We start from the raw sequence: 27878 nt of genomic DNA, 5'->3' as shown, positions 1-27878 counted from the left end.
CCTCCAGCAAGCTCGGACAACGGCCTGCAGATCTCGCTTGGTGGGGACTCAGTGAGCCTGCAGCCCGCGCCGCAGCCGCACTCAGAACCACCTGGATGCTCCATCAGAAACAAGGCCATGTGACAAGTTAGGGACAAAACCACTATGAGAAATGTGTTTCTTGCTGATTGCTCCGGCTAAACACCCACCACCCATAACTTGACAGCAAAGACAGTAAGAGACACCCGTGGGATGAGCTCTTCCAGCACCGGGCAGTTGGCTGTAACCATGGGTGTTAGTCAGTAACCCCTCAGCAGCCCTTCGGGCCACCCAACCCCACAGAGAACTGAGCTGCAGACAGGAAGGTGGGGTGGGGTGGGGGGGGGGGTGCATGCACACGAGGGATGAGGCCCGGACCCGCTTCCTGCCCTGGGCGTCACACGGCCTCCGTGTCCAATGGCCGGTGACAGAGACGACGCTCTCAGCTGCTACAAAGGAGTGGGCTCTGTGGTCCCAGCGGCGCCAGGAGGACAGGGGCCAATGAGCTGAAGGGGCAGGGTGGGGGCCGGTGGGGGCGGCTCTGCACGGCAGGACCCCTGAGGGAGGTCACGGGCTCTGGTCACAGCACCCTGAGTCTGGGGAAGGGAGCGTGCACACATTCCACACTAACTGTGAAGCCTTGTTGATGTGCACTGATTCTCAGCTCCTGTTACATGGCTACATCAAATGCAGATGAAGAAGTCTTCCCGGAACACGGCCTACATGCAGTGTCTCTAGGCCACTTCCCACAGGGTGTCCCCACGGGGAGAGGGCTGGTGCCCTGGAGTCCTGTAGCCACGCTCAGGGCAGGAAGGAGCCGATGGTTTGCTGGGATTCCCCACCCCAGCCTGGGTTCTATTTTTGGTGAGAAGAGTAATTCCATTTCCATCTCTGGGCAGGGCTTCCCAGCCGGGCGCAGCCAAGCAGCCAGTCCAGCCACCCATGCACGTGGCACAGGTACTGGAGGTTGTTTCTCTGCCTCAGAAGGACGCCCAGTGAAAAGCTGGGTGCCCTCCCCCGCCTGCTCCCTCACCACACACTTAACAGCACCCAACCCAGACCCCTGCGCTGGGATGCAAGGACGAGAGGGGAAGAGGCACTCAGCACACCACTAACACATTCAAGACAAGACACAGCGACATCTAGGGGCGTGGCCCCGGGTCCTCACAGCGCACTGACGCCCAGGGCCCCGCCCACAGCCCGTCCCAGGCTGAGGCAGGCGCATGATCCAGGAACGCCATGATCTGTGCCCATCAGCTCCGACTTCAGTGTCTAAAACCTACTACCGCAGAGCCGACCAAAACGTTCCTCCAAGGTGTGGAAATAAAAGCTTTTTCATAAGCCTCACTCAATAGCCCGTTTGTCCGCAAAGCGGGCTGCCTGGCCTCCAGCGCAGCGTTACGCACGCTGACGTCCGTGAAGGGACCACTTCCATCAGCGCGGCCGCACGTGTCCTCCAGCAAACCACGAGAGTTTGCATTTGATTCCAAATGCCCCAGGTCTGGGAAAGCTTCCGGTCAGGAACCCGCAGCAGGGCAAAAGTCATGTGTCAATACAAAGGCGCCAGAACAAACTATCTGTTCTTTGTGGCTCTGCTTCCACTCGGAAGGCAGGGCTGGCGCCGTGCGGACTCGAAATGCCAGGCGCCTGCCAGGCTCCCTGTCAGGACCAGTGATGGACTTACGGGCGCTCGCCACAGGGGCAGCAGCAGGAAGGCAGAGCTGGTCCACGCTTCAGTTCTCAGTCACGGCCAGGAGACACATTAGTGACCGGCTTGTGAACTGTTAAGTATGAGGGGGGACCCCCCTCAAAATCCTCCTGATTATCTTCTGGAAGACGGGCCCATGCAGTCCAGACTTCCCCCACTAGTTGAGTGTTTCAGGAACCCATCTGTACCAGTGCACCAGCTGGTGTTGTTGTGAGAGGCTGCGTTTGGCTTTAGTGCATTTTTTTTAACACTAGTCAATGTGCTCACCCATGTCATGATGGGTGATTGACAAGAGTACCTGCCCACCCGGTGCTGAGTGTTCGGCAGTTTTTGACCAAAGATGGCATGACCCTGTGCCCCACCTTCCCTATTCACCTGATCTCACCCAGGCAACTTTTTGTTTCCCTGCATGGAAAGTCCTCAAAGGGAAACATTTTGCCAACATGGAAGAGGTAGAAAAGGTGAAGCACTAAAAGGCATCAACATCACCAAGTTCAAAACCCATTCTGAGCAATGGAAAAAAGGTGATAGGTGTATTGTATCAAATGGAGAGAACTTGAAGGTGACTGAAGTTTAAACACATCAGGATAACACACAACTGTTTATAAACAAATGCCAGGGTTTTTACGCCACCCTGCTCCCTGTAAGTCCTGAGAGCTGGGGAGCGTGTGAGGCCAGCGGTGCAGGGACGAGGTTGGCCACTCCTGCCCTCGGGGCCTCTGACTGGCCCTGCTTCTCCACTTCTCAGAGCTGCACCCCAGGGGCCCAGGGAAGCGGCACCCAGTAGGGGCTGCCGATGGCCCTGCTGTACCCAGAGCAGGAGCGCGGCCTGCCGGTCCTGGAGGAGGGCTCGGACCAAGAAACCTGGAGAACACAAGCAGCTGTCAGCACAGCTAACGAGACCACAGCAGGCCGCAGGGGACAGAGAGGCTCTGCAAGGACAGAGAGGCCCAGGGGCCACAGCACGGTACAGTGGAGTCACCCCCTGCTACCACCCCCCCTGTCAGTGGCTGTTACCACCCCAGGGGGGAGAGTGGCCACGGCTACTTTTCCCTCTTTGCTGATCTGCCCTTGTGCTTCTGGGTTCTGGCTTCTTGCTTCTGTTGTAAAGAAACACTTTGCACCCCCACCCTCGGCCCCAGTGCACAGGACGGCAGCACCTCAGTCTCTAGGACAAGGGCGTGGCCTAGGCCTGCCCACCCCCGCTGCCCGGGACACTGTCACCTCTGTGGGTACAGAACCCCCACCCTGGTCACCTGGATCCGGTTCAGCTCCACCACAGGGCCATGCTGGCGGTCTCGCACCATCGTGGCCTGAACCACCTTTCGGAACGCCACCTCCTAAAACGTGACAGACAGACGTTAGAATGTGACACAGAATGTACGACCCACAGACAGACAAATGGTGACACAGTTGTAAAATCTTCTAGTCCCTGAAGTCCTATTTCCTCAGCAACAGGTAACGACAAACACTCTTCTCCGGGTGGTGAGGCGGCTCAGGGAGCGGCTGGCCTCCACGACCACGCAGGGCGCTTGGGCCCCAGCAGGAGGATGCAGGACGGAGGGCAGAGGTGCTGAGGACTTGCTCCGACTCGGGTCTCGGGCCGGCCTCTGAGGAACAACTAGGAAGCCAAGGCTTCCCGAGCAAACCTGAAGTGCCTCAGACTGACCCCCCAAAGCCTCACCACGCCTCAGTGTCACTGCACCAACCACACAGCGGCAGCGGGGCTGGGAGCCCCGGGGAGCAGGCAGGCTTGCGGTGGGGATGAGACAGCGATGAGGGAAGGACACCCAGGTACCGGGTGCTGAAGGGAAACCCACGTGACCAGGCTGAGACGGCGAGGAGAGGGGGCATGTTGCAGAGTCACCCGGGGCCACACCTGCTGGCTGTGCAGTGTCAGCCTGGCTGCAGGGACATGAGGCTGCGCACATGTGAGGATGGGAGGGCAGGGGACCCAAGTGACCCTCAGAGGAGGTAGAATCAGAGGGAGTCCCACGTCTCTGCCAAGTAGACAGTGCCTTCCTCCAGAGACAGGGCAGGAGGGGGGCACAGGGAACCGTGGCTGGGCCTGGTCAGGGCCCGAGAACTCTGACCCCTGAAGGCAGGATGGCCGGGGCCCAGGCAGCCCAGGGCGCAGCCTTGGAGGGGAAGGTCCGGAGGGTGTCCTGGAGGGACCTGGCCAGCAGGAGTGCACCCTTGGCCCCGCACCGTTGTCCACCCCCATGTGCTAATTCTGACCCCCCAGCTGGACCTCTGCTTTCCGCACTCCTGGCCCACAGCCAAGCAGCTTTTCCGAGCTCTGAGTGCATCCTGGTCATTACACGCCAGTCATGCCCTCAAAGCCCCCGCAGAGGGGCCTGCCTGCAGGGGCCTGGGGCTGAGGGCGACTCTGAGGCCCCCACGCCGCCATCCCTCATGCACAGCCTCTGTGGACACGACCTGCTGCCCACTGTCCTCCCCCGACAGGGAAAGGCCGCCCCTCCCTACCCAGTGCTGCCCACTTGGAGGGACAAAAAGTGGTTGAGGTCAGGTTTCCCGTCCCTGTACCCTGCTCCCCAGGCCCCTCAGTGGCCACGGCCTCACCACCATATGTGTGCCTCTAAATCACACGCAATGATGACCTGTCCCCGCAGTGGGAACAGAGCCAGTCCTGAACAAAACCTGTCTGCACAGGACTCCCAGCACCTGGGCTTCGTTTCAGTAGGAAGAGACCGTCGTGCCGGAGAACTGCACATGGCACAGAGCCCCAGGCGCTCGGGAGCAGGGCCTCCCTCCCTCCTGACCACTCTGCCTTCCCTCTTGAGCATTCCCCCCACTGCCCCCCCCAGCCCCCACAGCACCTCGGAGCCTCTGCTAGACAGTCCCGCCCACCTGCCCGCTGGAAACTCAGTGGCTTCCTGTCACGGGAACCCCAACTCCTGAGCTGGGCACCCCATTTCTGGAATGCTCAGATGACTGCAAGCGTTGACAGGCCAAACTGCATCTAGTGCCTTTCAGATGCTCCCTCTCCATCTACCCACAGGCTGCCCAGTCTGACCTTGTGACCCTGCAACCCGCACAGCCGGGTGTGGGACTTCTGCGAGAGGCCCCGGGGCAGCCACACTCACAAAGCCTGGGGCCAGGGGAGCAGAGAGTGTGGCAAGGATGGAGGCTCAGTTCTGCGTACCCACGCAACCCATGTAGGGAGGGGAGAGGCAGAGACCACAAGGGGGAAACGCAGGCTCCAAAGCAGGAGAGATGTCCGTCTGTCTGTCTGTCAGGGGTGCACTCTGACCCCCAGAGTGGAGCCAGGGAGGCAGCAGGTGCCCGGGCAGCGCCCGCAGAACGAGCTGCACCCAGGCGGTCCCGGTGTGCGTTTCCGCCGGGTTACCTTCCCCTGGGAGATCAGGATTCCCCGCAGGGTGTCGAAGCCCACGCACGGCCCGAGCCCGGCCTCGCCGAGGGCGCCCTCCAGGTCGAACATGGGGATGCAGGGGCAGAAGAGCTCAGACAGGTGGTGCAGCAGCAGCAGCCGGTTGCGCAGGGCGACGATGGGGATCTCCTGCAGGTGGTTGTACTCCATGGGGACCTGCAACATTGGCACCCGTTAGCGCGCCTTGGTATCCAGTGTGCGGATGAGCACTGCTCTCCAGATGGATTTTGTCTTTTAAGATATTTATTTATTTATAGACAGAAGGGAAGGGGAGGGGAGGGGAGGGGAGGGGAGGGGAGGGAAGGGAAGGGAAGGAGAAAGGGAGAGAAACATCAATGTGCTGTTGCCTCATGTATGCCCCTACTGGGAAACTGGTGGAAACCTAGGCATGTGCCCTGACTGGGAATCGAACTGATGACCCTTTGGTTCGCAGACCTGTGCTCAATCCACTGAGCCACACCAGCCAGATGAAAACATCGTTTGAAAAGCAGAGATACACTTGATGCCTGCATCTGCTTTGAAAACTTTGGTTGCAGCCAAGTGACATAAACCAAGGAGAAGACTGATAACATTGGTCTGTACACACAGAGTTCACTACAGAACGGGGGTGGCCTGTACTACCAGAATGGTTTTCCATGGTTCCAAGGATTCTGAATGAAGACGACACATTTCATCGACACACAGCCTGCTGGATGACGTGAATGTGGAAGTTCTCAAAGCGCTCATTTCAACAGAGTGAGCCTGAGTGGTTTCTAGTGGGGTGCCCGGCTGCACCCAGTCCAGCACGTAAACAGGAGCGCTGCCTGACCATGCATGCCCCACCCACCCGCCCACCAGCACTGACCTGTGCGGGCAGCTTCCCCGCGCTGGCAGGCTTGCTGGTCGACCAGGCCAGAGTGTGCGCCGAGCCGCAGGCCACGCGGTTCACCTTCTTACCCTGAAGAGCAGCGACCAGCCGAGGCCTCTGGATGGCATTTGTCGTTCCATCCCCCAGCTGCCCCTCATCGTTGTCACCCCACGTGTACACCTCACCTGTAGCAGGGAACACAGGGCGTAAACTGGGCGTGAGGACCAATGTGTGAGCAGCTCCTCCGTGTTCCCGCCACAGAGGGCTGTCACTGCCATCATCAGGGGCAACCTCCAGGTGAGGCTCTCTCTGGGGGCTCTGACCACAGCGCCAGAGGGACACACCTCTGGGCAGCCCTACGGCCAACAAGCCCTGTCTGGTTTCAGACATCCCATGGTGTCTCCAGGGTGAAGGCACGGGGGGCAGCTGCTCTGAATCAGAACAACACAGTGAAACAGATGGTAATAGTGGCTCACTTCCGGTCAAGATGGCGGCACAGGCAGACATGGCTCACCTCTTCACACAACCACATCAAACTTACAACTAAAATAGAGAACAACCATCACAGAGAATTCTCAGAAACCAAGTTGAATGGCAGTATGACAGCTATGGAATTAAAGAAACCACATCCATCCAGACCGGAAGGAGAGGCGTAGATATGAAACAGGCCGGCCCCACACCCATGTGGGGTGGATAAAAATTCAGGAGGGACATCTTGGGAGCAAGGAGTCCCGGCCCCACACCAGGCCTGCCAGCCCAGGGTCCCAGTGCCAGGAAGATGAGTCCCCACAACTTCTGGCTACAAAAATCAGCAGGGATTGAGTCGGTGGCAGAATATGCTGGAGTCCCAAGCAGTTCCTATTCAAGAACCCACACATGGACTCACCTACTCAGACTCGCTCCCTCTGGGCCCCAAGCACCAGGGTGGTGGCTGGAAAGGCATCAGTGGCATACAGGGAGAAACTGAAGTGTCAGGGGCGAGCAGAGGCTGTTGTTCCCTTTCTAAACCCTCCACCCACAGGCCAGCAAGCTGGTGACATATCTGAGACTCTGCCAACCTGGCTAACTCTGTTTGACCCAACTTAGGGATCCCGAGACTCCAATCCAGACAACTATGGGCCCACCCAAGATGCTTTTCCATATGAATGGATGATCTTGGCTCCTAAACCCTATCAAACAGGCAGCAGCTGGCCTCAGTGAGCCCCCCGCCCGGCACTAGCAGCAGCCAGCCTAGGTTCACAGCTGGGCTTCCCCTGGGAATCTCCCAGCCCAACACAAGGAGCAGCCATCTCAGATTGCTTTATAGCTCAGACGGGGTGGCCCCAGGTGAAACACAACTGGGGGCTGACCTTGGCCTGCACCACCCAGGAAACCCCAGGGCCAGCACATCCAGTGGACAGCTACAGACCACATTGGAGCACCACCACCCTGGCCCCGCACAGTGACCCTCCACAGAGGGCGGAGGTTGGAGGTCAGTGGTCACAGCCAGTCCTTGCAGCTGACTGGTCCGGTCAATTCCTCCCATTGATCTGCCAAGAGCAACCGAGGCTCAACTACAAGAAGAGGCTGTACTCAGCCCTCACAAAGGGTTCACCCTGAGTCCCCAGCTTGGGTGATTGGGAGGCTATGCCACTGGACCCTACAGGACACCTGCTACATGAGGCCACACTACCAAGACACAGAGTCAAAGTAGCTCTACCTAATACACAGAAACAAGCACAGAGAGGCTGCCAAAATGAGAAGACAAAGAAACATGGCCCAAATGAAAGATCAGATGAAAACTTCACAAAGAGCTAAACTAAATGGGGATAAGCAATCTATCACATGCAGAGTTCAAAACACTGGTTATCAGGATTCCCAAGGAACTTAGTGAGGACCTCAGCAGCACAAAAAAGATCCAGTCAGAAATGAAGAATACACTAATTGAAATAAACAACAATTTACAGAGAAACAACAGTAGAGTGGATGAAGCCAAGATTCAAATCAATGATTTGGAATGTAAGGAAGTAAAAAACAACCTATCAGAACAATGAGGAGAAAAGAGAATCCAAAAAAAATGGGGATAGTGTAAGCTGCTTCTGGGACAACTTCACAAGGTCCAACATGAGCATGATAGGGGAGCCAGAGGGAGAAGAGAAAGAGCAAGACACTGGAAATCTAAAATGAAGGAAAACTTCCCCCATTTGGGGAAGGAAACAGACATGCAAGTTCAGGAAGCACAGCGAGTCCCAAACAAGATGGAGGCAAAGAGGCCCACACCCACACACATCATAATGAAAATGCCAAAGGTTAAAATTAAAGACAGAAATCTTAAAAGCAGCAAGAGAAAAGAAGTTAATTACCTACAAGGGAGTTCCCATAATACTGTCAGCTGATTTCTCAAAAGCAACTTTGCAGGCTGCAAGGGACTGGCAAGAAATATCCAAAGTCATGAAAAGCAGGGACCTCTAGCCAACACTGCTCTCCCCAGCAAAGCTATCACTTAACATCGAAGGGCAGAGAAAGTGCTTCCCAGACAAGAAAAAACTAAAGGGGTTTATGATCACCCCGAAACCATTATCATATGAAATGTTCAAGGGACTTACTCAAGAGAAAGAAGACACAGCAACAAACAACAAGTGTTGGAGAGGTTGTGGAGAAAAGGAGACCCTAGTGCCCTGTTGGTGGGACTGCAGACTGGTACAACCACTATGGACAACAACATGGAATTTCCTCAGAAAACTAAAAATGGACCTGCCTTTTGAGCCAGTAATTCCACTGCTGGGATTATATTCTAAGAACCCTGAAACACCAACCCAAAAGAACCTATGCACCCCAATGTTCATAGCAGCACAATTTACAATAGCCAAGTACTGGAAGCAACCTAGATGCCCAACAGTAAACAAATGGATCAAAAAACTATGGTACATTTACACAATGGAATTCTATGCAGCAGAAAGAAAAGAGCTCCTACCCTTTGCAACAGCTTGGATGGAGCTGGAAAGCATTATGCTAAGTGAAATAAGCCAGGCAGTGAAAGACAAACACCATATGATCTCACCTTTAACAGGAACCTAAACAACAAAACAAAGAAACAAGCAAAATATAACCAAAGACACTGAAATAGAGGACAGGCTGACAGTGACCACAGGGGAGAGAAGAGGGGATTTCAGGGGACAATGGGAAGGGTTTACAGGAACAAATTTAAAGGACACATGGACAAAAACTAGGGGGAGGGAAGTGGGGAGGGTTGGGCGGGTGGGCTGGATTGGGAGTAAAAGGGAGAAAAATGTACTTGAACAATGGTTAAAATAAAAAAAAGAAAAAAAAAAAGAAAGAAAAAGACGACCCAAACCATGAATGATAAAACGTAATATCAACTACTGAATTTGAAAAACAAACCACGCAAACAAGAAGAACAAAGACAGAATCATGGATACAGAGAGCACTGTGATGGCTGCCAGACAGGAGGGGCCATGGGCAATGGGTGAAGGGGTGAGGGGATTAAGAAGCACAAACAGGTAGTTACAGCGCAGCCTCGGGGATATAAAGCACAGTACAGGACCTGGAGCAGCCAAAGAACTTACACACATGACTCATGGACACAAAGGTGTGGGGACAGCCTGAGGGGGTGTGGGGTGCTGGGTAGAGGGGGAAAGAGGGAAAAACCAGGACAATTGTAATAGCATAATCAATAAAATAATAATTAAAAAAATAAATAAACCCAATGGTAACGGTCTAAACAGCCCAGACGGGTTCTGGAAGTGAACAGAACACAAAAAGTCATTTTCTAACTAAGTAAGACCTGTCTCTCCAAAGGAACACGAGCCCACCCCACGGTTCATCAGTAATGAGAGTCCCCATCCAGTCCCCTGCGCCAGGCCCCCACCATGAGCCCCCACTGCTCTAACGGGGTGGTCGCTCCTGACTGCACAGAGGTCAGTTCTCTGCAGATTCCTCGGGCCATGCCGCCAGGCACCACCCTGCACAACTCGGCCTGCAGGCACGCAGGCGCCCTGCCCCTTCCGGCTCTCCACAGGTCAGCCCTAAAGCCATGGGGTGGCGGTCAGCGCACAGGCAAGGACAGGACACGCTCTCTGTGGAGACGCAGCTGGGGGCAGGGAGTCAGCATTCACGAGTGACAAGAGCGTCCCCATGGGGGCACTGGGGGCAGAAGCTGCCCGAGGGGGAAGGGTCCACGCAGGGCACAGTGCAAAGTCAGTGGCGGCATGCTGGTCCCCCCGAGGACCGCCACCAGATCCCTCCATCTGGAAGGAGGGGGCCTGGGTCTGCCACCAAAGAGAGAGAGGAGGTACCCACGTGGACAGAGAAGACACGGCAATGGGCCCTGTGGAGCGGAGCTGGAGCCTGGGGGCCTGGTGCGGGCGAGTGCTATGGACATGCACACACGGGTACCAGGCCCCCCCGGTGGCCAGCTTGTGAGCCATCCACACACACACTCCGTCCCCGGGGAGGGCCTGGGAGCCGTGGCCCCCAGTGGCACTGAGCACACCCAGCAGAGTCTGTTGCCTGAATGCTGCCCTCCTGTGAAGGCACCAGGCTCCCGGGGGGACAGTCCAGCCCACACGTGGGGCCTGGAGAGGCAGCAGGACCAAGCGTCCTGCTGTGTGAAAGTACCGGTGAGCAAGAGGGACGCTCTGGAGACACAGCTGCCCAGAGAGAACGTGAGAGCATCCAAGAACGGCACCCAGGGATGAGCGAGGGCCGTCCTGGAGTGGAGACAGGACGTGACAGCTCGGCGCACCGAGTCGTAATGTGAACAGGGGTGACGACCAGGCAGAGCCACAACCGGTGTGGCCTCTCTGCCCAGGAGCTGTGTTAGGGCGTGGGGCAGGGCCGCTCACAGGACAAGAACAGCGCCCAGGAGACAGGCGCCAGGGCCGCGCCTGGCTCTCCACAAATCAAACCACGTTCTTGGTACCAGCTTCCAGCTGTTCTGTGAATGTCAGCTGTCTTTCACATTACAGAATTAAAATAAAGCAAATCAAAATAAAGCAAATAAAAGGCACACCTTCTCCTTCGGGTCCGCGGGTCAGATCCACCTGCAGGCCCGCTGGGCCAGCACCATGGTGTGAACAGGCCACCCCTGTCTGGAGGGTGTGGGGGAACCCGCTTCTTCGCTCATGCAGCTCTCTCTGGGACCTCGGCCCCTCCTCCTGGCTGGCTGGCGGCTGGCAGCTTCCAGGGGCCACCGCATCCCCCGGAAATGGCAGCACAAGCCCCCCTCACACTTGGTACACCTCCCCTTCCCAGTCTCTAGCCCCATCTGTCCCTGGGCTCCTGTCCCCTTTCCACTCTGAAGGGCCGCTGTGATTTCACCGGGCTCACCCGAAAATCCAGCACAGCCCCTGTACCACAGGGTCAGCTGGGCAGCGATACCAATTCCACCCATGAAGTCCCTTTGGTGGGCTGCCCGAGACCACCCCGGGTTCGATGAGTGGAGGACTCCCAGGGCCCCGCACACGGTCACACTCAGAACCTCGATCCCTTCAGCAAGGGGACACGGGGCACACTCAGCCGAGGGAAAGGGCACCAGGCGGGGTCTGGGGGGCACCAGGTACCAGCCTGTCCCAGCGGGGCCCCATGGGACACACCAGCTGGGACAGCACGTGGGAGGTGCCGGTTGCCCGGGAAGCTCCACAGGGTCCGGTGCCGAGGGCATCCATGGGGCTGGTCACTTGGGCACCCCTGCCTGCAGGGACCCCGGCTCCAGACCCCAGAGGGGGAGCAGGTCTCGGCTGAGACCACGTCCTTGGTGCCAACAGTTCAGCGCAGAGAGTCTTCCTATCACTCAGGGAGTGGGGTGGGGGGCACCCTCCCGAGGTCAAGGTTCCCAGAGGCCGGCCGAGGGCCCACCGAGCACACAGGACTATCTGAGGCTGGCGCTTTCCTCTGCGCAGCCACTCAGTGTAACTTACTCATGGGGGCCGCCCCCAGGGGCTGGACCCACCCTCTCAGGACACAGATGACCACCCCCACCCTGGTCATGGCCGCGCAGGTCCCCCCCGCAGACCCGGAGAGCCAGGGCCCTCCCACCTACCATCCTCCGTGCAGCACACGCAGTGCAGGGAGCCCGTGGCAATGGCAATGACCTTCTTCCCCTGCAGCCCCTGCACCTGCCGCGGCCTTCTGACGTGGTCGTCGGATCCGTGGCCCAGCCGGTGGTAGTCGCCCTTGCCCCTGCACACGAGGAAACCCGGGGCTCAGCGGGGCACCCCCTCCTGGCACAGGCCCTGAGCTTCAGGAACCGTCTCTCAGCCCACCCTGGAGGTCACCGACCACCCACCACGGGCAGCGAACATGACCTCGAGTGAACAGCCCGGTCCCGGTGGGGTCACGCAGTCTTGCCTACCAAGTGTACACGGTGCCGGACTTGGTCAGGGCCACAGAGAACTGGGACCCGCACTCCACCTTGACGACTCCGAGGCCCGTGAGGGAGTCGATCTGCAAGGAAGAGGTTCAGTTAGACGGACTCCAGGAAGTGCCTGCCGGTGGCCGCCCCACGAGACCCAACCCCATCCAAAGGGGAAGCATGAAAGCCTTTTCCCTGTCTCATTTTTTAATCCTAATCTGAGGACACGTTCACTGGTTTTAAAGAGGGGACGGGGAGAGAACAATCAATGAGAGAGAGAAGCAGCAATTGGTTGCCTCTTGGTACATGCCCCAACCAGGGATTGAACCCGCAACCTTCTGGTGTACAGGACGATGCTCTAATCCGCTGAGCCACCCAGCCGCAGCCTGTGTCAAATACTCACCACGACCCAACACCCGCCTCCACCCAGCAAGCCAAGGTTCTTGGGAGGAGCAGGTGGCCCAGCCCTGCAGACACATGTGCTCACAGGCGGCCGAGAGCCCAGGCCGCCGCAGACACACGAGTCACAGCGGGAGCTCTGGGACCCTTCCCCCCAGAACTCACTCTCCCCACTCGGTTTCTCTCTGGGGCGTGGCGGACCCTCCTCCAGCCAGCCCTGCACCTGGCTGCCCGCAGACAAGAGCACCAGGGCTCTGCCTGCCTTGCGTTTTCCTGGGCCGATCCCCTCAGAGACAAGCTCGGTCAGGCCAGGGCTGCAGCCCACCTCGGCCCCTCATAGCCGGCACCTGGGGACCTGCCAGGGCAGGGCCCACGACCTGGTCGTCGTCTTTCCTTACTACCTGTGGCCGCTCTCAGACGTCAGTGCCCACGTTTAACTTTTAACTAATGAAAGCCTCACTGTCTTCGTTAGTGTCCTCCCGGCCCCACCCCCGCTGCCAGCACACCGGTCATGGCATCCACCCCCTCACCGTCCCACATCCTGGTCCCCGGAGGCGCAGAGCCTTCATCAAAGCCTCCTCATGGAGAGAAAGCCCACGGCAGTTTTTGCACAAATGTGGAAGCCCAAGTGGCTGCCTCGCCCCAGGCTCGTGCGGAAAGAGAGCAAGAGGGGACCGTGACAAGGGGCAGCCCCACGTCCCTGGGTTCCCAGCAGCGCTTTCTGAGGCCGCCACAGAGGAGGGTGTCTCCTTACAGCCCCAGGCGCAGCGCGGCCCCCTGGCCGGGCCTCCCGCACCCTCTGTGTGAGGCGCTGTGTCCACACCCCTGGGTTGAAGCCACGAGCCGCTCAGCTCCTGAGCCCGCAACGAGGCCAGCACCACCAATGGAGTGAATTTTCTTTTTAGTCTTCACATATTAAAGTGGAAACTGGAGCAGCCACACGTGGCCAGCGGCTGCTGCCCTGGGCAGCCCTGCTCCAGGAAGAGCAGCTGCGCAGCTCGGGCGGGGCTCCTGGGGACGTGCGGGACTCTGGTGGCGGGCGGCCCCGGGCTCTGTTCCACCCACACCAGCCCATAGCCCCAGGGAGAGGCCCCCACGCAGACGGCTCCTCGTGCCCTGGCACCGCTCCCACACCCCCAGACCCACGGCAAATCCCGACACCACGGCAGCCCTGACCATTGAGCACTAAAGGCCGTTCCTCAGTCAGCATGTGACCGGAACACATCAGTGAACGTCACCTCTGCCAACTACCCATTTGCAGGGCAAAGGAGTCCCACAGGTCAGGGAGCAGCCCGGGCAGTCAGCCAGGGTGGGGCAAATCCATCTGACCCTGACCTGTCCCCGACCTGACCCAGGCTGCGGCCTCTCGGCTTCTCTAGGGATGTCCGTGTCTCAGCCAAACACAACAGCTCCAGCACCACGACTGTCCACTGTCCACTGCGCAGACAAGCTGGTGGGTATGAGCAAGTGCTCCCCTTTCTCTCAAAGGTCCACCCTGCAGCCCCAGCCAGGCAGCTCAGCTGGCCAGAGCGTCTGTACCCCCAAAGGTGTGGTTCCATCCCAGTCAGTGCACGTAGGAGACACAACCAATTGACAGTGTTCTCTCTCTCTCTCTCTCTCTCCCCCCCCCTCCCTCCCCCTACCCCCTCCATGCTACATGGAAGCACGGGCTCTGTGGCACCCACTAGATCAGAGAAACTTCCCACGAGAGCATGAGCAGCATTTGGTCCACAGAGCCCTGCCCTTCTCTGTGCGGAGGCCCGTCATGCTGTCTGCACGAGGGTAAAGGCAGGTGGACTGCGGCCGGGAGGCGCGCAGACTGGAAGGGGTGGCACGCCCAGCCCCGGGGGCGCCTGTGAGGGGCCGGGGCTCCGGGTCAGCTTGGCTAGGGGGACCCGGAGGCACTGGGCACCACAGTCGATACCTTCATGGGCACTTTGCAGCCGTCGCTGCCCCCTCTGCCGAGCTTGCCGTAGTCGCCATCGCCCCAGGACCACACGGTGTCGTCGTCCGTGAGGCACAGCGTCTGGGCGTCTCCACTGCCGCAGGCCACGTCCACCACACGGTGGCCCTGCAGGGCCTCCACCTGCAGAGGAAAGCGACGTGGAGGACACCCGCCCGTGGCATGTCGGGGCGGGGGGGGGGCATCCAGGGGAGGGTTTTTGCGTGGGGGGGCGCCCACTGAAGTCCTCACAAAGGCCAGGACGTTTTAACGACCCCGTGGGACAACACGGAAAGCTCCTTCTTCCAGCGGAGCTCGCAGCGTCTCAGCTGCAGCAGGCGGTGCCCCCCCTCCCCCCCACTGCACCGCCCGACCACACGGGCCTTCCAGAGCACATGGCGTCTCCTGAGATGCCGAGTGACACTGACCAGTAGAAATAAAAACACCTTTCAGGCACTATCCTGTTCACACGACCCACGGAACACAGACCAAGACAGTTTCCATTTCCACCAAAAATAAAGCCCACCCGTACATGCTGAGGCTGTGACCCCCCCAGCTTGGAGACAAGGAAAGCTGCATCCCCGGCCCCAGTGCTGCCACCTCACCAGCTTGGGCTTCAGCTGGTCCTCGCTGTCGCTGTGGCCCAGGCGGCCGTACCGCCCCTTGCCCCACGTGTACAGGTCCCCGGCGGCGGTGACGCAGGCGCTGTGGGCGCCACCGGCCGCGATGTCCACCACCTCGATGCCTCGCAGGGACTCGATGACTCGAGGGCGGTCGCAGGGACTGCAAGACAGGTCAGCAGATGTAACGGAGAGTTTAGCTCTCACACGTCCTCGCACATCAGGCTCATGGACGTGTCTGCCGTTCACTTGCTCAAGGCAGACCTCTCAGTCTGCATCCTTCAACTCAGCTTTTTCTGGTTTCTCTATTTTTAGTTTGACTTTTGCTTTTTTGAAATTATTTTTTGTTCTTCAATTAGAGATGGTGTATGGTATTAAACTAGTTTTACGCATACACCCTAAAATATTAGACATTATATAACTGACTGATCATCCTGGTAAGTCCAGTGCCCACCTGGCACGGTGCACAGTTGTCACAGCATCACTGTGTTCCCTGTGTCACATCCACGTCACCGCCCTCTGACCACCGGTCTGTGCCTCTCAACCCCCCACCCCTCCCATCTGGGACTGTGGAAACCTCTGCCTAAGTGCTCCTGTTCTGCTTGCTCATTCATTTTGCTTAGATTCCATTGTTGATAGATATGTATGTATTGCCATTTTATTGTATTTTTATCCTCCTCCTCCCCCTCCTCCCCCTCCCTCCTCCTCGCCTGTCCCTCCTTCTCCTCCTCATCTTCTTCTTCTTCAAGAAGACCCTTTAACATTCTTGTAATACTAGTTTGGTGGTGATGAATTCCTTTAGCTTTTTCCTGTCTGAGAAGCACTTTATCTGCCCTTCCATTCTTTTTTTTTTTCCTTAAAGATTTCATTTATTTATTTTTAGAGAGGGGAAAGGAGGGAGAAAGAGAAGGAGAGAAACATCAGTGTGTGGTTGCCTCTCATATGCCCCCCAGTGGAGGCCTGGCCAGCAGCCCAGGCATGTGCTCTGACTGGGAATCAAACCAGCAACCCTTTAGTTCGCAACCTTCACTCAATCCACCGAGCTGCACCAGCCAGGGTTGCCCTTCCATTCTAAATGCTAGTTTTGCTGGGTAATCTTGGCTGTAGGTCCTTGCTTTCCATCACTCTGAATGTTTCTTGCCAGTCCCTTCTAGCCTGCAAAATTTCTGCTCAGACAGTCTAATGGGAACTGCCAGTTTTTCCCTTGCTGCTTTTAAGGGTCTTTGTCTTTAACCTTTTGCATTATTATGATGTGTCTTAGAGTGGGCCTCTTTGGGTCCACTTTGTTTAGGACTCCCTGAGCTTCCTGGGCTTCCATGTCTATTTCCTTCACCAGGTTACGGGAGTTTCCTGTCATTATTTTTTCACATAGGTTTTCTTTTTTCTTTTTTTTTAAACAAGGTTTTCTTTTGTTAAGACTCCATTTACTTATTTTTAGACAGAGGGAAAGGGAGCGAGAAAGGGGGGAAGAAACATCAATGTGTGATTGCATTTCATGCACTCCCAACTGGGGACCTGGCCCGCAACCCAGGCACGTGCCCTGGCTAGGAATTGAACTTGTAACCCCCTGGTTCACAGGCCAGTGCTCAATCCACTGAGCCACACCAGCCAGGGCTCACATAGGTTTTCAATTCCTTACGCTCTCTCTTCTCCTCCTGGCACCTCCATGATGCAGATGTTGGTACACCTGAAGTTGTCCCAGAGGTTCCTTACACTATCCTCATTTGGGGGGATCATTTCCTCTTTGCTGTTCTGATTAAGTGTTTTCTGCTTCCTTTTCTTCCAAGTCTCTGACTGGATCCTCTGCTTCATCTACTCTGCTGTTGATTCCCTATAATGTATCTTTTCACTGGAACCCTGGGCTGGGGTCTGGCGTGGGGCTGGGACCCCTCACTACTCTGGAGAGACCTCCACAGCTGAGAAATCCCTCTTGATTTTTATCCATCACACGTGGGTGTTGGACAAGCTCATTTTGTGTCTCCGACCCTCCGACCAGTCTCAATGTGGCTTCTTCTTCATGCCCCTAGTTGTTGGACCTCTGTCCTGCTAGGTTTCAAGTGCTTCTGAAGGACAGCTGCTCTGTGGTTCAGCTGCAATTCTGACATGGATGTTGGAGGATGTGAGTGCCGAGTTTACCTGTGCCACCATCTTGACCGGAAGCCAAGTCAATTTCTACATCAATCAGGCAGAAGCATTCAGACCCGAACTCTAATTCTCATCATTTGCCACCTGTCTTTTCGTCTGAGCTGCCCTAAGGCCAGAGCAAGGGGACTTGCAGACCTCGTCAGGAGCTGGATGGCAAACACTCCCTGACGGGCCAAGTCTAGCCAGTGGCCTCTTTCTGAAGGCCAGTGAGCCGAAAATGGGTTTTGCGTTTTTAAAAAGTTGTTTTAAAAAACACTTGAGAAAAAGCATATATAACAGAGATTATGTGGCTGGCCTGAAATATTTACTACTATCTGGCCCCTTTGAGACACAGCTTGCTACGAACCCACACTTCATTTAGGGAGTTGTATCGAATGAACGCCAGCCAGCCTGCAATGTGGCAAGCGTTGATAATGAACTTGTGTTCTTATTAGTGAGTGCTGAAACTCTAATAATTCTAGATATAGGAGATCCTAGCTACAGAATCGCAAATATGCTTCCCCAGTCCGCGGAATGTCTTTTCAATTGCTTCATGGTGTCTTTCAAAGAGCAGAAGTGAAGAATTGTTATTAGGAAGTCCACGTTATCCTGTTTTTTTAAATTGGATTGTGCTTTCTAAGCTCTACCTAAAACCCTTTGTTTGATCTATGGCCACAAGGGTTTGCTCTCATGTTTCCTTCTAGTTTTTAGTTCATTTGTTTGTTTTAAACATTCTACTTATTTATTTTTAGGTGGGGGGAGGGAAGGAGGAAGAGAAGGAAAGAAACAGCAATGTGTGGTTGCCTCTAAAGTGCCCCCTACTGGGGACCTGGCCCACAACCCAGGCATGTGCCCTGACTGGGAATCAAACCAGCAACCCTTTGGTTCTCAGGCCAGCACTCAATCCACTGAGCCACACCAGCCAGGGCTCGTTTTCCATTAATGGCTATGAACTGTTTGAGTTCCTTTTGGTTATGGTACAAGGTAAGCATTTAAGTTCACTGCTTGCTGTGTGGTTATCCAATCATTCAAAACCACATAGTAAGTTGTCTTTGCACTTTAATGATTGTGTGTTGGAAACCGAGAGGGAGAATCCCAGTTCCACTTTCCCGTGGGGGGTGGGGGGGCTGTGAGGGCAAACCAACTTCCTGCTCGGCTCTGTTGCTCCCTTTAATGTTTTTATCTGTGACAACACCCACCCACCCACGGCTATAGTCACCCATTCACGCCCACACCCACGTTAACTGTCGCTTTCCAACGAGGCTTAAAGTCGGGAGGGGCCAGTCTTCCAACTTAGCTCCTGATTTTCAAAGTTGTTTGGACTCCGCTACTGCGTCCCACATCCACATGAATCTTACAATCGCTTGTTGGTTTCTGCAGGAATTTTGAGTGTGAAGGGCTTGAACTGCAGGGCAACTCAGAGAAAATCAACCCGTCGACAAGATTGAGTCTTCCTTCCACCCGTGTGACCTCTGGGCACCACGCAGCACCTCAGATCCCCAGAAAATCACTGATCTTCTACCTGGGGGTCTGTACACTTTGTCTACCTCCTCCCCCATTCCTGGCAACCACCCATCTGCTCACAATGAGTTCAGCTTTTCCAGATTCCACATATTAGTGAGACGCATGCCTGATACTTTGTGATTAGACAAAGAACATCGTGACATTTATCTTGCTAGGTATTTGATATGTTTGTTTTCATAAAAATATTCTTGACGTCTGCCCTGGCCGGTACGGCTCGGCTGGTTGGAGCATCCTCCTGTAGACTGGAAGGTTATGGGTTCGATTCCCCCTTGGGACACATACCCAGGTTGTGGGTTTGATCCCTGGTGAGGGTGCATATGAGAAGGCAGCCAATCGATGTCTCTCTCCCCACCCCCCCGCCACTCCCTTCCTCTCTCCCTCTCAAAGCAATGAAACAAAATGTCCTCAAGAGAGGATAAAAATATATATATATATTCTTGAACTTTGATTTCTACAATACAGTTATGTTACTTAGAAACAGTTTAATCCTTCCAGGCCTTGCTTTTAAGCTTCGTTGGACATTCAGAGCCACGGTGAGTCCGTGGCACATTTTCTGCCCTTCCGCACCAGTGCCCTGTGAGTCACGAGGCCCAGGCGGCAGGCTCTGCCTCCAGGAGCTCTGGGGACTGTTCCTGCAAATCCTTTGGGGGGCTTGCCCCTCGGCCTCAGGAATGCTCCCCACACACACGTGACTGTCAGCATTCACCTCTGCAGACCAGTGCGTGCACTTTAGTGCACTTTACAGCATGCCAGCCAATGTCTTAGAGCTGCTGTTTCACATGTTGTGGCTGGTGCTTTAGTTATTTGAGATACAAAGGCCCCTGTTGCTCCAACTCAGCAAGTAGTTCACATTAATTTTTAAAAATAATGAGCTTGGGCCCTGGCTGGTGTGGCTCAGTGGATTGAGCACAGGCTGCAAACCAAAGGGTCACCGGTTCGATTCCCAGTCAGGGCACATGCCTGGGTTGCAGGCCAGGTCCCTAGTAGCGGGTGCACGAGAGGCAACCACACACTGATGTTTCTCTCCATTTCTTTCTCCTTCCCTTCCCCTGTCTCTAAAAATAAATAAATAAAACCTTTAAAAAAACAGGAAAATAATGAGTTTGGGTGCTTTTTGGTTTCATTTTTAAACTGTCACGTGTACATTACTTCACCCTGACTCCTTCCCCTGCAACCACAGTTTTGGTACCACACATGTGACCAAATTGCCAGTGTGATTCAGTAGACAGCTCGGGATCAGGGATGGAGGCTTGGGAGAGGAAGACGAAAAGAAGCTCGTCACACTTAGTACCTAGAAATCGAAACCGCAGCCTGGACTCGCCCCTGCCAGGGTGTCGAGCAGACAAGACCACACCTACTGTCCCACGAACTTATGTCTGCCCCAGAGTCCTCACCGTATAAGCAGGTTACCATCAGTGTTGCTCTGAGAAGCAGGCGCCAACACCCCACGCAAGCACACACACACACTAGAGAAGGAACACGCAGTGCCGAGAGAATCCCACTCGCACGCCTTACCTGCGGTTGCCGTGCCCCAGCTTCCCGTCCTCCGCCTCGCCCCAGGAGTACACCTCGCCCTCCGACGACAGGGCCAGGCAGTGCTTCCCCCCGGAGTTCACCGCCACCTTCTTGATGAGCACGTGCTGGATGGACTCGAGCAGTGTCGGCGTGGACACCGACTCCGTCCCTCCCACGCCCAGGCGGCCGCCGGCGCCATACCCAGTGGCGTACAGCTGAGGGGAGAAACAGCGACAGAGGCGTCAGATTGAGTCCAAAGAGTGGCTGGAACCCAACTGAGGCACTAGACGTTTCTACCAGAGAAGTGATGTTGAAAACGAAAAATCACAGGAATGTTAAGACTTTATTTGGGCTTTCTCAGAGCGCTAACAATGAGAAAAAAATGTTATGACTATTAGAAATACCAAATTTGCAAGTGTATTTTGCAAATAAGGTCTTTTTCCCGTAAGCATTTCTATTTTTGTGTAGAATGCGAACTATAATACCAGGAAAAAACAAAAAAAGACTGAGTTATCTATCACATGCAAATCCGTGATAATAGCACCCAGAGAACACCCATAGAAAAATGATAAATAATATTTCAGAGAGGCAGCATATAAATCACAGAACAGAATACACTATTTTTCTTTCACTCTAAGTGGCTAATTGTTTTGGGACACAAAATATCTCTATCACTAATTCTTAAAAAATCAAACTGCCATTTCCAGATGCAAGCCAAACATCCCTCCTGCAACAATTAAATGCTGCTGCATATCGTTCCAGATGCCTTGCTGTGCAGAAAGGAAACAAGGAGAAAACGGGAAGTGGAACCAAGAACACAGGTAGATGTAAGAGCTGTGGCCACCTGCTGCCCCAGGAATGCAGGTCTGCAGATTCCAGCACAGTGGGGAGGGGGGGGGGGTTATTCGGAGATTCCGTAGAAAGCAGGGGCTCCGGGGGGCTCAGAGGGCCGGAGCAGTGAAGCGCAGACCCCCCTGGGGCCCCAGTCAGGACTCGGAGGTGCAGGCAGAGTCGTACAGAGAACACAGGGTGGGGGGAGGGGAGAGAAGTGTTGGAAAAACATTGAGTCTAGTCTACGGCTGTACCACCCTGGATGCACCCAATCTCGTCTGAAGACGTCACGTCTAGGAATTTACCAGAGTGGTCCAAAGACCACTTCTCAGGGCCAGGAAGCCCACCCCCACCCCTTACTGCCTGGCAAACACAGAAAACGGGCAGCGTAAATTTAAAAAGCTGACGTGTAAACACATCACAGTGAAACTGTAGATCACTAAAGAGAGATTGTAACAGCAGTCACAGAAGAAGATGTATTATCTTCATCTGGATAAAAACTATTGTGAGTGCTGACATTCCACTGGCAACAACGAAGGCCAAAACTCAAAATAAAACTCCTAACAGGCCAACCAAAAATAACAATCAACAGCAAACTTTCTGCTCTGGAAACGGGGCTGGCAGGTTACGGCCTGTGGGCCAGACCAGGCCCCCCACCCGCTCCTGGAACGGCGTCTCATGGGAGCTCGGCTGCGCGGGCTCACGCACTGTGGCCCGCCGGCAACTTCCACAGTGGCGACAGGGACCCACGAGCCGCGCAGCCGAAAACACTGCTGTGCCCCGGGCAGAAAAGGTTTGCAGCCCTTATGCTAGGAAAGGATGAGATAAAGACACTTTCAAAGAAACAAACAAGAACAATCAGGATTCACCAACAAAATACCCCATGGGAGGAAATTGACAGTCTATGCTTAAAGCAGAAGAAAAACGGTCAGACCCCCGAGGCGAGAAAAGGTGGTGAAACAGAGACGTGCGCAACACTCGGGTGAGCCCAGAGGAACTGCGGTCTGTGTGAAAAAACAACCCAGCCTCTCACCAGAGGCTTAGGGTCGTGCCAAACCCCAGCACAGCAAGGGGTCAGTGTCGGTGTTACTTGGGTGGAGGACAGAAACACTAATTAACTTTAGATTCTAAATACTCGGATGCATGCTAAAGTAACCGTGAAACAACTAAAAGAATTCTCCAGAAAACAGAAAAAAGAGGGTATACTCTAGCCCTTTTGATGAGGCCTGAACACCCCTGATTCCCTTGGTGGTGGCCTCGGAGGTGGATGCTTAGGGTCCCTGCTTGTGGCTCCACCCATGTGGGCGGGACCTACTGTGTGGCTTCCAATGGAGGGAAAGGGCAACAGGTCCCCCAAGACTGTGACCTCCGTCTAGCTGTCACTCCCTCTTGCCCCCTCCTCCCCGCTCAGTGTGACAGAGCCAGCTGCCCTGCTGTGAGAGGGGCAAGGACAGCGCCCAGGGACCCCTCCTCCTACAGCCTCCCGGCCGCTCTGGGAGCAGGCCCAGCTGAGCCAACGCCCACGCCCTGACCCAGGGAAGAGGGAGACAGTCACCCCGACTCACCGCCACGTTAATCCACTGAAGGAGAAAACCTCCAGAAGAGCATTTTTAATGCAGAAAGAGTGTTTGGCAAAAGTCAACCTCCACTCATGAAGACGGACAGACCAGAACTCCCTTAATCGGACAGAAGCTGTCTTCGCAGACCCCACGGGGCACGTGGGAGGTGCCCTCACCTCGAGGCCTGGACCCAGCCAGGGCATGCCGATGCGGGCACCCCTCCACCGGCTTCCCTCCACAGCCCCACCCCCAGCACTGCGAGCCCCCTCCCCCACAGAGACGGGGGAACCAGAAAGGAAGGAACAAGATTCACGGGCACATCACGGCTCTGCATAAAGAAGGTACAGAAAACCTCGAAACACACGAGAAAGAAAGGGGCAGGATAAAGCAACTAGACGTGGGGTCAATGCACACACACCAGCTGTTTCTGCACAGCACCGGAAACATTTTAAAGGACAGCATCACGATAGCGAAGAAGAAAAGGAGTGCATCAGACAAATTACTGTATTGGAAACAGCTCTAACCTACTTGTATGTACGCTGTGTTCCAGGGGAAAAGACCGGGAAGCTCAGAACACATGAAAGCTCACGGGGGACTCTCGTGGGCTCACTGCTGCCCGCACGCTGAGGCCGCCAACCCCGGCAGAGGGTCTCAGGAGGGACCCTCCCACGCACCGCGGGTCACGCATGCCCTGTACTGCAGCCACCGCACCTCTCGGGGCCGGCGTCCACGGCACAGAAAACGCCCCCTCACCTTCCCATCAGCTGTGACCGCGAACAGAGTCTGTTCTCCGCCGATTAGCTGCACGGGTCGAAGGGTGGCCAGGGCTTCACACGGAGTGGGCACCTTAACCTTGGCCCCTTCGATGCCTCCGAGCTGGCCCCTGTGATTGTGTCCCCAGCCGTAAATGGTGCCGCTGCCGCCGGCCGACAGGGTCCAGTCGTCTGGTCGCCTGGAACGGACAGGGAGAGAACCGCTGGCGTGGGCGAGGCCCGCAGGGCAATGGGCAGTCTCGCGCACAGTGGGTCTCGCGCGCAGCGGGTCTCACATCCGAGGCACCGACCTGTTCATCCACTGCACCAGCTGCTCGTCCTGCTCCCTCCTGAAGACGTCGTGGCTCTCGTGCAGCACGTCCATGCTCTCGCTGTCGGCCATCAGCTCGCGGACTTTCTTCGCCACCTACACGACATCACGGGGGACCGTGAGTACAACAGCCGTGTCCGTACTACAGTCAGGAGACACGGGGAGCCTCACACGAGAACACGCGGGAACGCCAACACCACCGTGGGTTCACGGCTACTGAGCAAAACCAACGACTGTATCAAGTCTGAGATGTGAGAAACATCTATCCGTTTATCTTGATTTACAAAAACCTCCACTGACAACCACAATGTCAGTTTATGAACTTTCACTGACGTGCTTTTTTGTCTTTCCAACACTCCTGGTCTGGGCACCAGAAACGCTGCCGTGTCTGGTAACGTCGGCACCGCTCTCCCCTCTAGGTGCACGCAAAGCCAGCGTGTTTGCGTTCCACGCGCGACTCCGAGAGGACGCGCTGCACGTACCTCGTCGAGGAACAGCCGGGGCAGCGGCGCCCTCTTGTCCAGGGCCACGGCCACGCGGGAGGCCGTGCAGTACCTGCGGAACCACGCCCACTTGTGCGTCTCGGCACAGCAGGGAAGCGTGTCCAGCTCCAGGTCACAAGCCAGCGCCACCAGCACCTGCAGCCGACACGGGGACGCTCAGAACAGCAGCCAGCGCCCCCCGTCACCAACACCGCGTGCCACGGAGGCCCACCCTCACGGGGTCCATGGGGCCTCCTTCAGGAGCTCCTCCCTCCGGGCCTCCTGCCACGTGCCCAGGGAGTGTGTTCCCATCCCTGCCCGACACTCAGGACCTCAGAGCTGACGGCCACCGCGGCCCTCCCGCCGCAGCAGGCGTGTGGCGGAGCACACACGCTAACCCCCAAAGTAGAAGGGCTCAGGCTGCAGTCACTTCTGGAGCATTTTCAGGTCATACCCCATCAGCGTCTGCCCCTGTGCTCAGGAGGCCCAACAGGGGACGCGCCCCATGGGACAGCTCGCGGGCTCTGCCACACGTTACACCGAGGCCAGGTTACCTTGAAGAACGGGCTGTGGAGCAGCTGCTTGCCGCCCCTCACGATGGGGTCCTCGTACTCAAACTGCCGCTCCAGGGCTTCCGGGAGGCCTTTCACCAGAGCGGCCAGGGCGCTGCCTGTAAGACTCTAAGCAAACAGCCCGCTTACAGCCTCGCCCGCACACCCACAACCCAGGGACAGGGAGGGATGGGCACCTAAGAGTCACGTGTTTTATCAAACTGGTACCATTTGCCCTAAAACACGAGCATTGATATTTTCAAATAGGAAAGAAAAAACCTAAAAGGAAGTGACAAACGCTAAATAAAAGGGGAGTTCAACATTCACCAAAGACTCTGGTGTGGCTCAGTGGATTGAGAATGGGCTATGAACCAAAAGGTCATCGGTTCGATCCCCAGTCAGGGCACATGCGTGGGTTGCGGGCCAGGTCCCGGGTAGGGGGCGTGCAAGAGGCAACCACACATGGATGTTGCTCTCCCTCTCTTTTTCCTTCCCTTCCCTGCTGTCTAAAAAAATTTTTTTTAATTCACCAAGGGATCCTCGATTTCATTCAGTACAGCAGCTCCCACGGAGCCCGTCCTTCCCCGGCCCACACACCCATCTCCCAGTACGGTTAGGGTCGGGCATCCCTCCGACACGACCACCTGGCCCAGCAAATCGAAGACTCGCTGTGAAGTCCAGCAACCCAGTCATCCAGACGCCGCTGCTTGTAAAACCAAGGCCCTGACAAAGGCCGACTTACTCTCATGTGGGAGTTCCCCGTTTAAGTGACTAAACCAACGTCTTATTCCCAGAGGGCCAAGCATCTGGGGACCGGGCAGTCCTGCTCCATACCAAAGCTCTCGCCTCGCCGTCACTGTCCCCCAGCAGCCGGTGGATGTTGATGGATTGTCCGAATTCAGTCGTCAGCAGCTTCCGCAGCCTCTGCAGGGCCCACATTCTGTGACTGGCGGCTGCAGGGAGCGGACAGAACGCGTCAGGAGCTCGGCCGCGGCCGCTTTCCCATGGAGTGCGACAGGCGTGGCGGCCATTTACCTAGGGCGCTCAGCTGCGCGCACGCCGCTAGCGACGCGGCCAGGCGCGGGACGATGCTTCTGTTGGAGGCCAGATTGAGCCGGAAGTCGAGCAGACACGTCACCAAGTCCATGGACGGGCAGGAGAGCACACAGCGGTCGGAAAGGAGGTCTTTAGGGCCTGAAGAGTGAACACCACACAGGTCCCCCTGTCAGACAAGCCGGGGGCACAGGGACCCTCACGCCCTCTGACTGACGGGGAGCAGGCTTCGTCCACCGAAGGCCGTGGTTAGAGGGCTGCCCACGGATGGACCCACCACCATCCACGTCGCATAGCTGATCTTTACTCTGACATTCTGTCTGAAAACCAATGACGGAAGAGCCACACCAGCAATAGCTGCTCTCCCGCTGGCGAGGATGGGGTGCCACCAGGGGGCAGCTGGGGGTCCTCCAAGGTTCAGACCCGGCGCAGTGGGGCCCGGGCACAGCAGACACCCCCGCACAGCAGGAGAAGGCAGACCCCAGGCACTGGGTGACACGGTGGGCGCCGGAAGCCCCCCTTACCTGCCGCCGGCATGATGGGGTAGACGGTGAAGCGCCAGCCCCACCCGTTCACGGACCCGTCGCTGATGAACTTCCACTTCAGCTCGTCTCCCGGGATCCGCAGCTCGCTGGACCAGTCGGACCACTCTCGGCCTGGGTGGGGGGCACACCCCAGCGTGAGGCCCAGCCCACCCTGGGAGCCGCACAGGCTGCCTTATGGACAAGGCAGAGCCCTGCGCGCGCTGCCTGAAGAACGCGGTGTGTTCCGACTCAAGGTCCCCCAGCTCGGCGTTCCCACCATTCCAGGGAGTCTCGCTTTCACACGTAAAGCGACCCTTCCGCCACACAGTACCGAGTCCTGGGCCCACTGAGGCAGGTGGGTGTGATGCTGACGGGAATGCACACATTCAGCTACCGTGTGGTGTGAGAGGCCTGCCCAGCCCACACCCGGGTCAGGGCCACAGGGGACTGGGGGGGGGGGGGGGGGTGTGACAGGATGGCTGCTGCCCAGGGAACGGGAGAAAGAGCCCCAGCTCCCCCACAGAAGTCGCCAGAGGGCCGCCTCCCGCCAGCTCTCTGTCTGGGAGGGCCCTCTGTGGCACTGTGGGGTGGCCTGGTGGGGATCCCCGCCGAAAGCAGAGGTGACAGGCACAGCACTGACACTACCAAAGACCAGTCGGCTTTTGTCATGCTGCCAGGAAAACATCCGTGCTCGTCCCTGGCTACTCTACTTTGCCCGAAGGTTTAAACCGGGGTTTAGCTAGAGAGCATCGTGTAAGATATAGGAAAGCTCTGCTGGGACTTGGCCAGGCCCGTCACGCACACTCAGGCTGTGGCTGCTCTCGCTGGAAGGGCAGCGGGGATAGGTGATGGCAGGAAAAGGCTGCGGACCCCGGTTCGAGAGGGAGGGCGGAGAGCTCCCAAGAGGCACACAGACACCCCTACACGGACGGAGAGGCCAGTGAAAGGGCACCAAGTGAGCTGCCCAAACAGAGGGGTCTGGTGCCCGTCTACTGAGCACGTCCACTCCAGCGCTCTGTACACACGTGCCAGGCACCCACTCCGTGTGCAGTGCCTGACCGCACCCTATCCCTAACCCTAACCCTAACCGCACTCAGTTAAGAAACCCATCCCTTTAAGAAGCGTGTAGCCCGTCCACCGATACCTGGCAGGGCCCACCTCTCTCACTGTCCTTATGGCACCACCTCTCACTGTCTGGGGGCAGCTGGGCCTCCCAGGTGAACGGAGTCCCCAGCCCCAACCACTCTCTGGCCTGTCACCCAGGAATCCCGCCCACCCTGGGTGACACGCACAGCCACTCGGATAATTAAACTCACTGAAAGCACTGGGAAAAG

At 56.5% G+C, this 27878-nt stretch overlaps 1 protein-coding gene across 2 annotated transcripts in view; it reads right to left on the bottom strand.

The window, feature by feature from the left end:
* Positions 1 to 27878, bottom strand: part of HERC2 (HECT and RLD domain containing E3 ubiquitin protein ligase 2) — a 191887-nt gene that overhangs the window by 5619 nt on the left and 158390 nt on the right. For both annotated transcript variants that reach the window (XM_036012745.1, XM_036012744.1), the window contains exons 72-86: positions 26545 to 26676; positions 26003 to 26161; positions 25802 to 25920; positions 24971 to 25096; positions 24417 to 24572; positions 23915 to 24030; positions 23605 to 23803; positions 20462 to 20676; positions 15284 to 15461; positions 14661 to 14822; positions 12338 to 12429; positions 12026 to 12165; positions 5983 to 6170; positions 5097 to 5294; positions 2983 to 3066 (exon numbers count right to left, since the gene is read on the bottom strand). In XM_036012745.1, the coding sequence (XP_035868638.1) occupies positions 2983 to 3066; positions 5097 to 5294; positions 5983 to 6170; positions 12026 to 12165; positions 12338 to 12429; positions 14661 to 14822; positions 15284 to 15461; positions 20462 to 20676; positions 23605 to 23803; positions 23915 to 24030; positions 24417 to 24572; positions 24971 to 25096; positions 25802 to 25920; positions 26003 to 26161; positions 26545 to 26676 (2264 nt within the window). The remainder of the gene's footprint in view (positions 1 to 2982; positions 3067 to 5096; positions 5295 to 5982; positions 6171 to 12025; positions 12166 to 12337; positions 12430 to 14660; positions 14823 to 15283; positions 15462 to 20461; positions 20677 to 23604; positions 23804 to 23914; positions 24031 to 24416; positions 24573 to 24970; positions 25097 to 25801; positions 25921 to 26002; positions 26162 to 26544; positions 26677 to 27878) is intronic.

Source organism: Phyllostomus discolor, chromosome 12 (genome assembly GCF_004126475.2).
Source record: "Phyllostomus discolor isolate MPI-MPIP mPhyDis1 chromosome 12, mPhyDis1.pri.v3, whole genome shotgun sequence".
Taxonomy (NCBI): domain Eukaryota; kingdom Metazoa; phylum Chordata; class Mammalia; order Chiroptera; family Phyllostomidae; genus Phyllostomus; species Phyllostomus discolor.
Note: the sequence above shows the minus strand (reverse complement) of the source record. Positions and strands in the feature narration are given on the sequence as shown.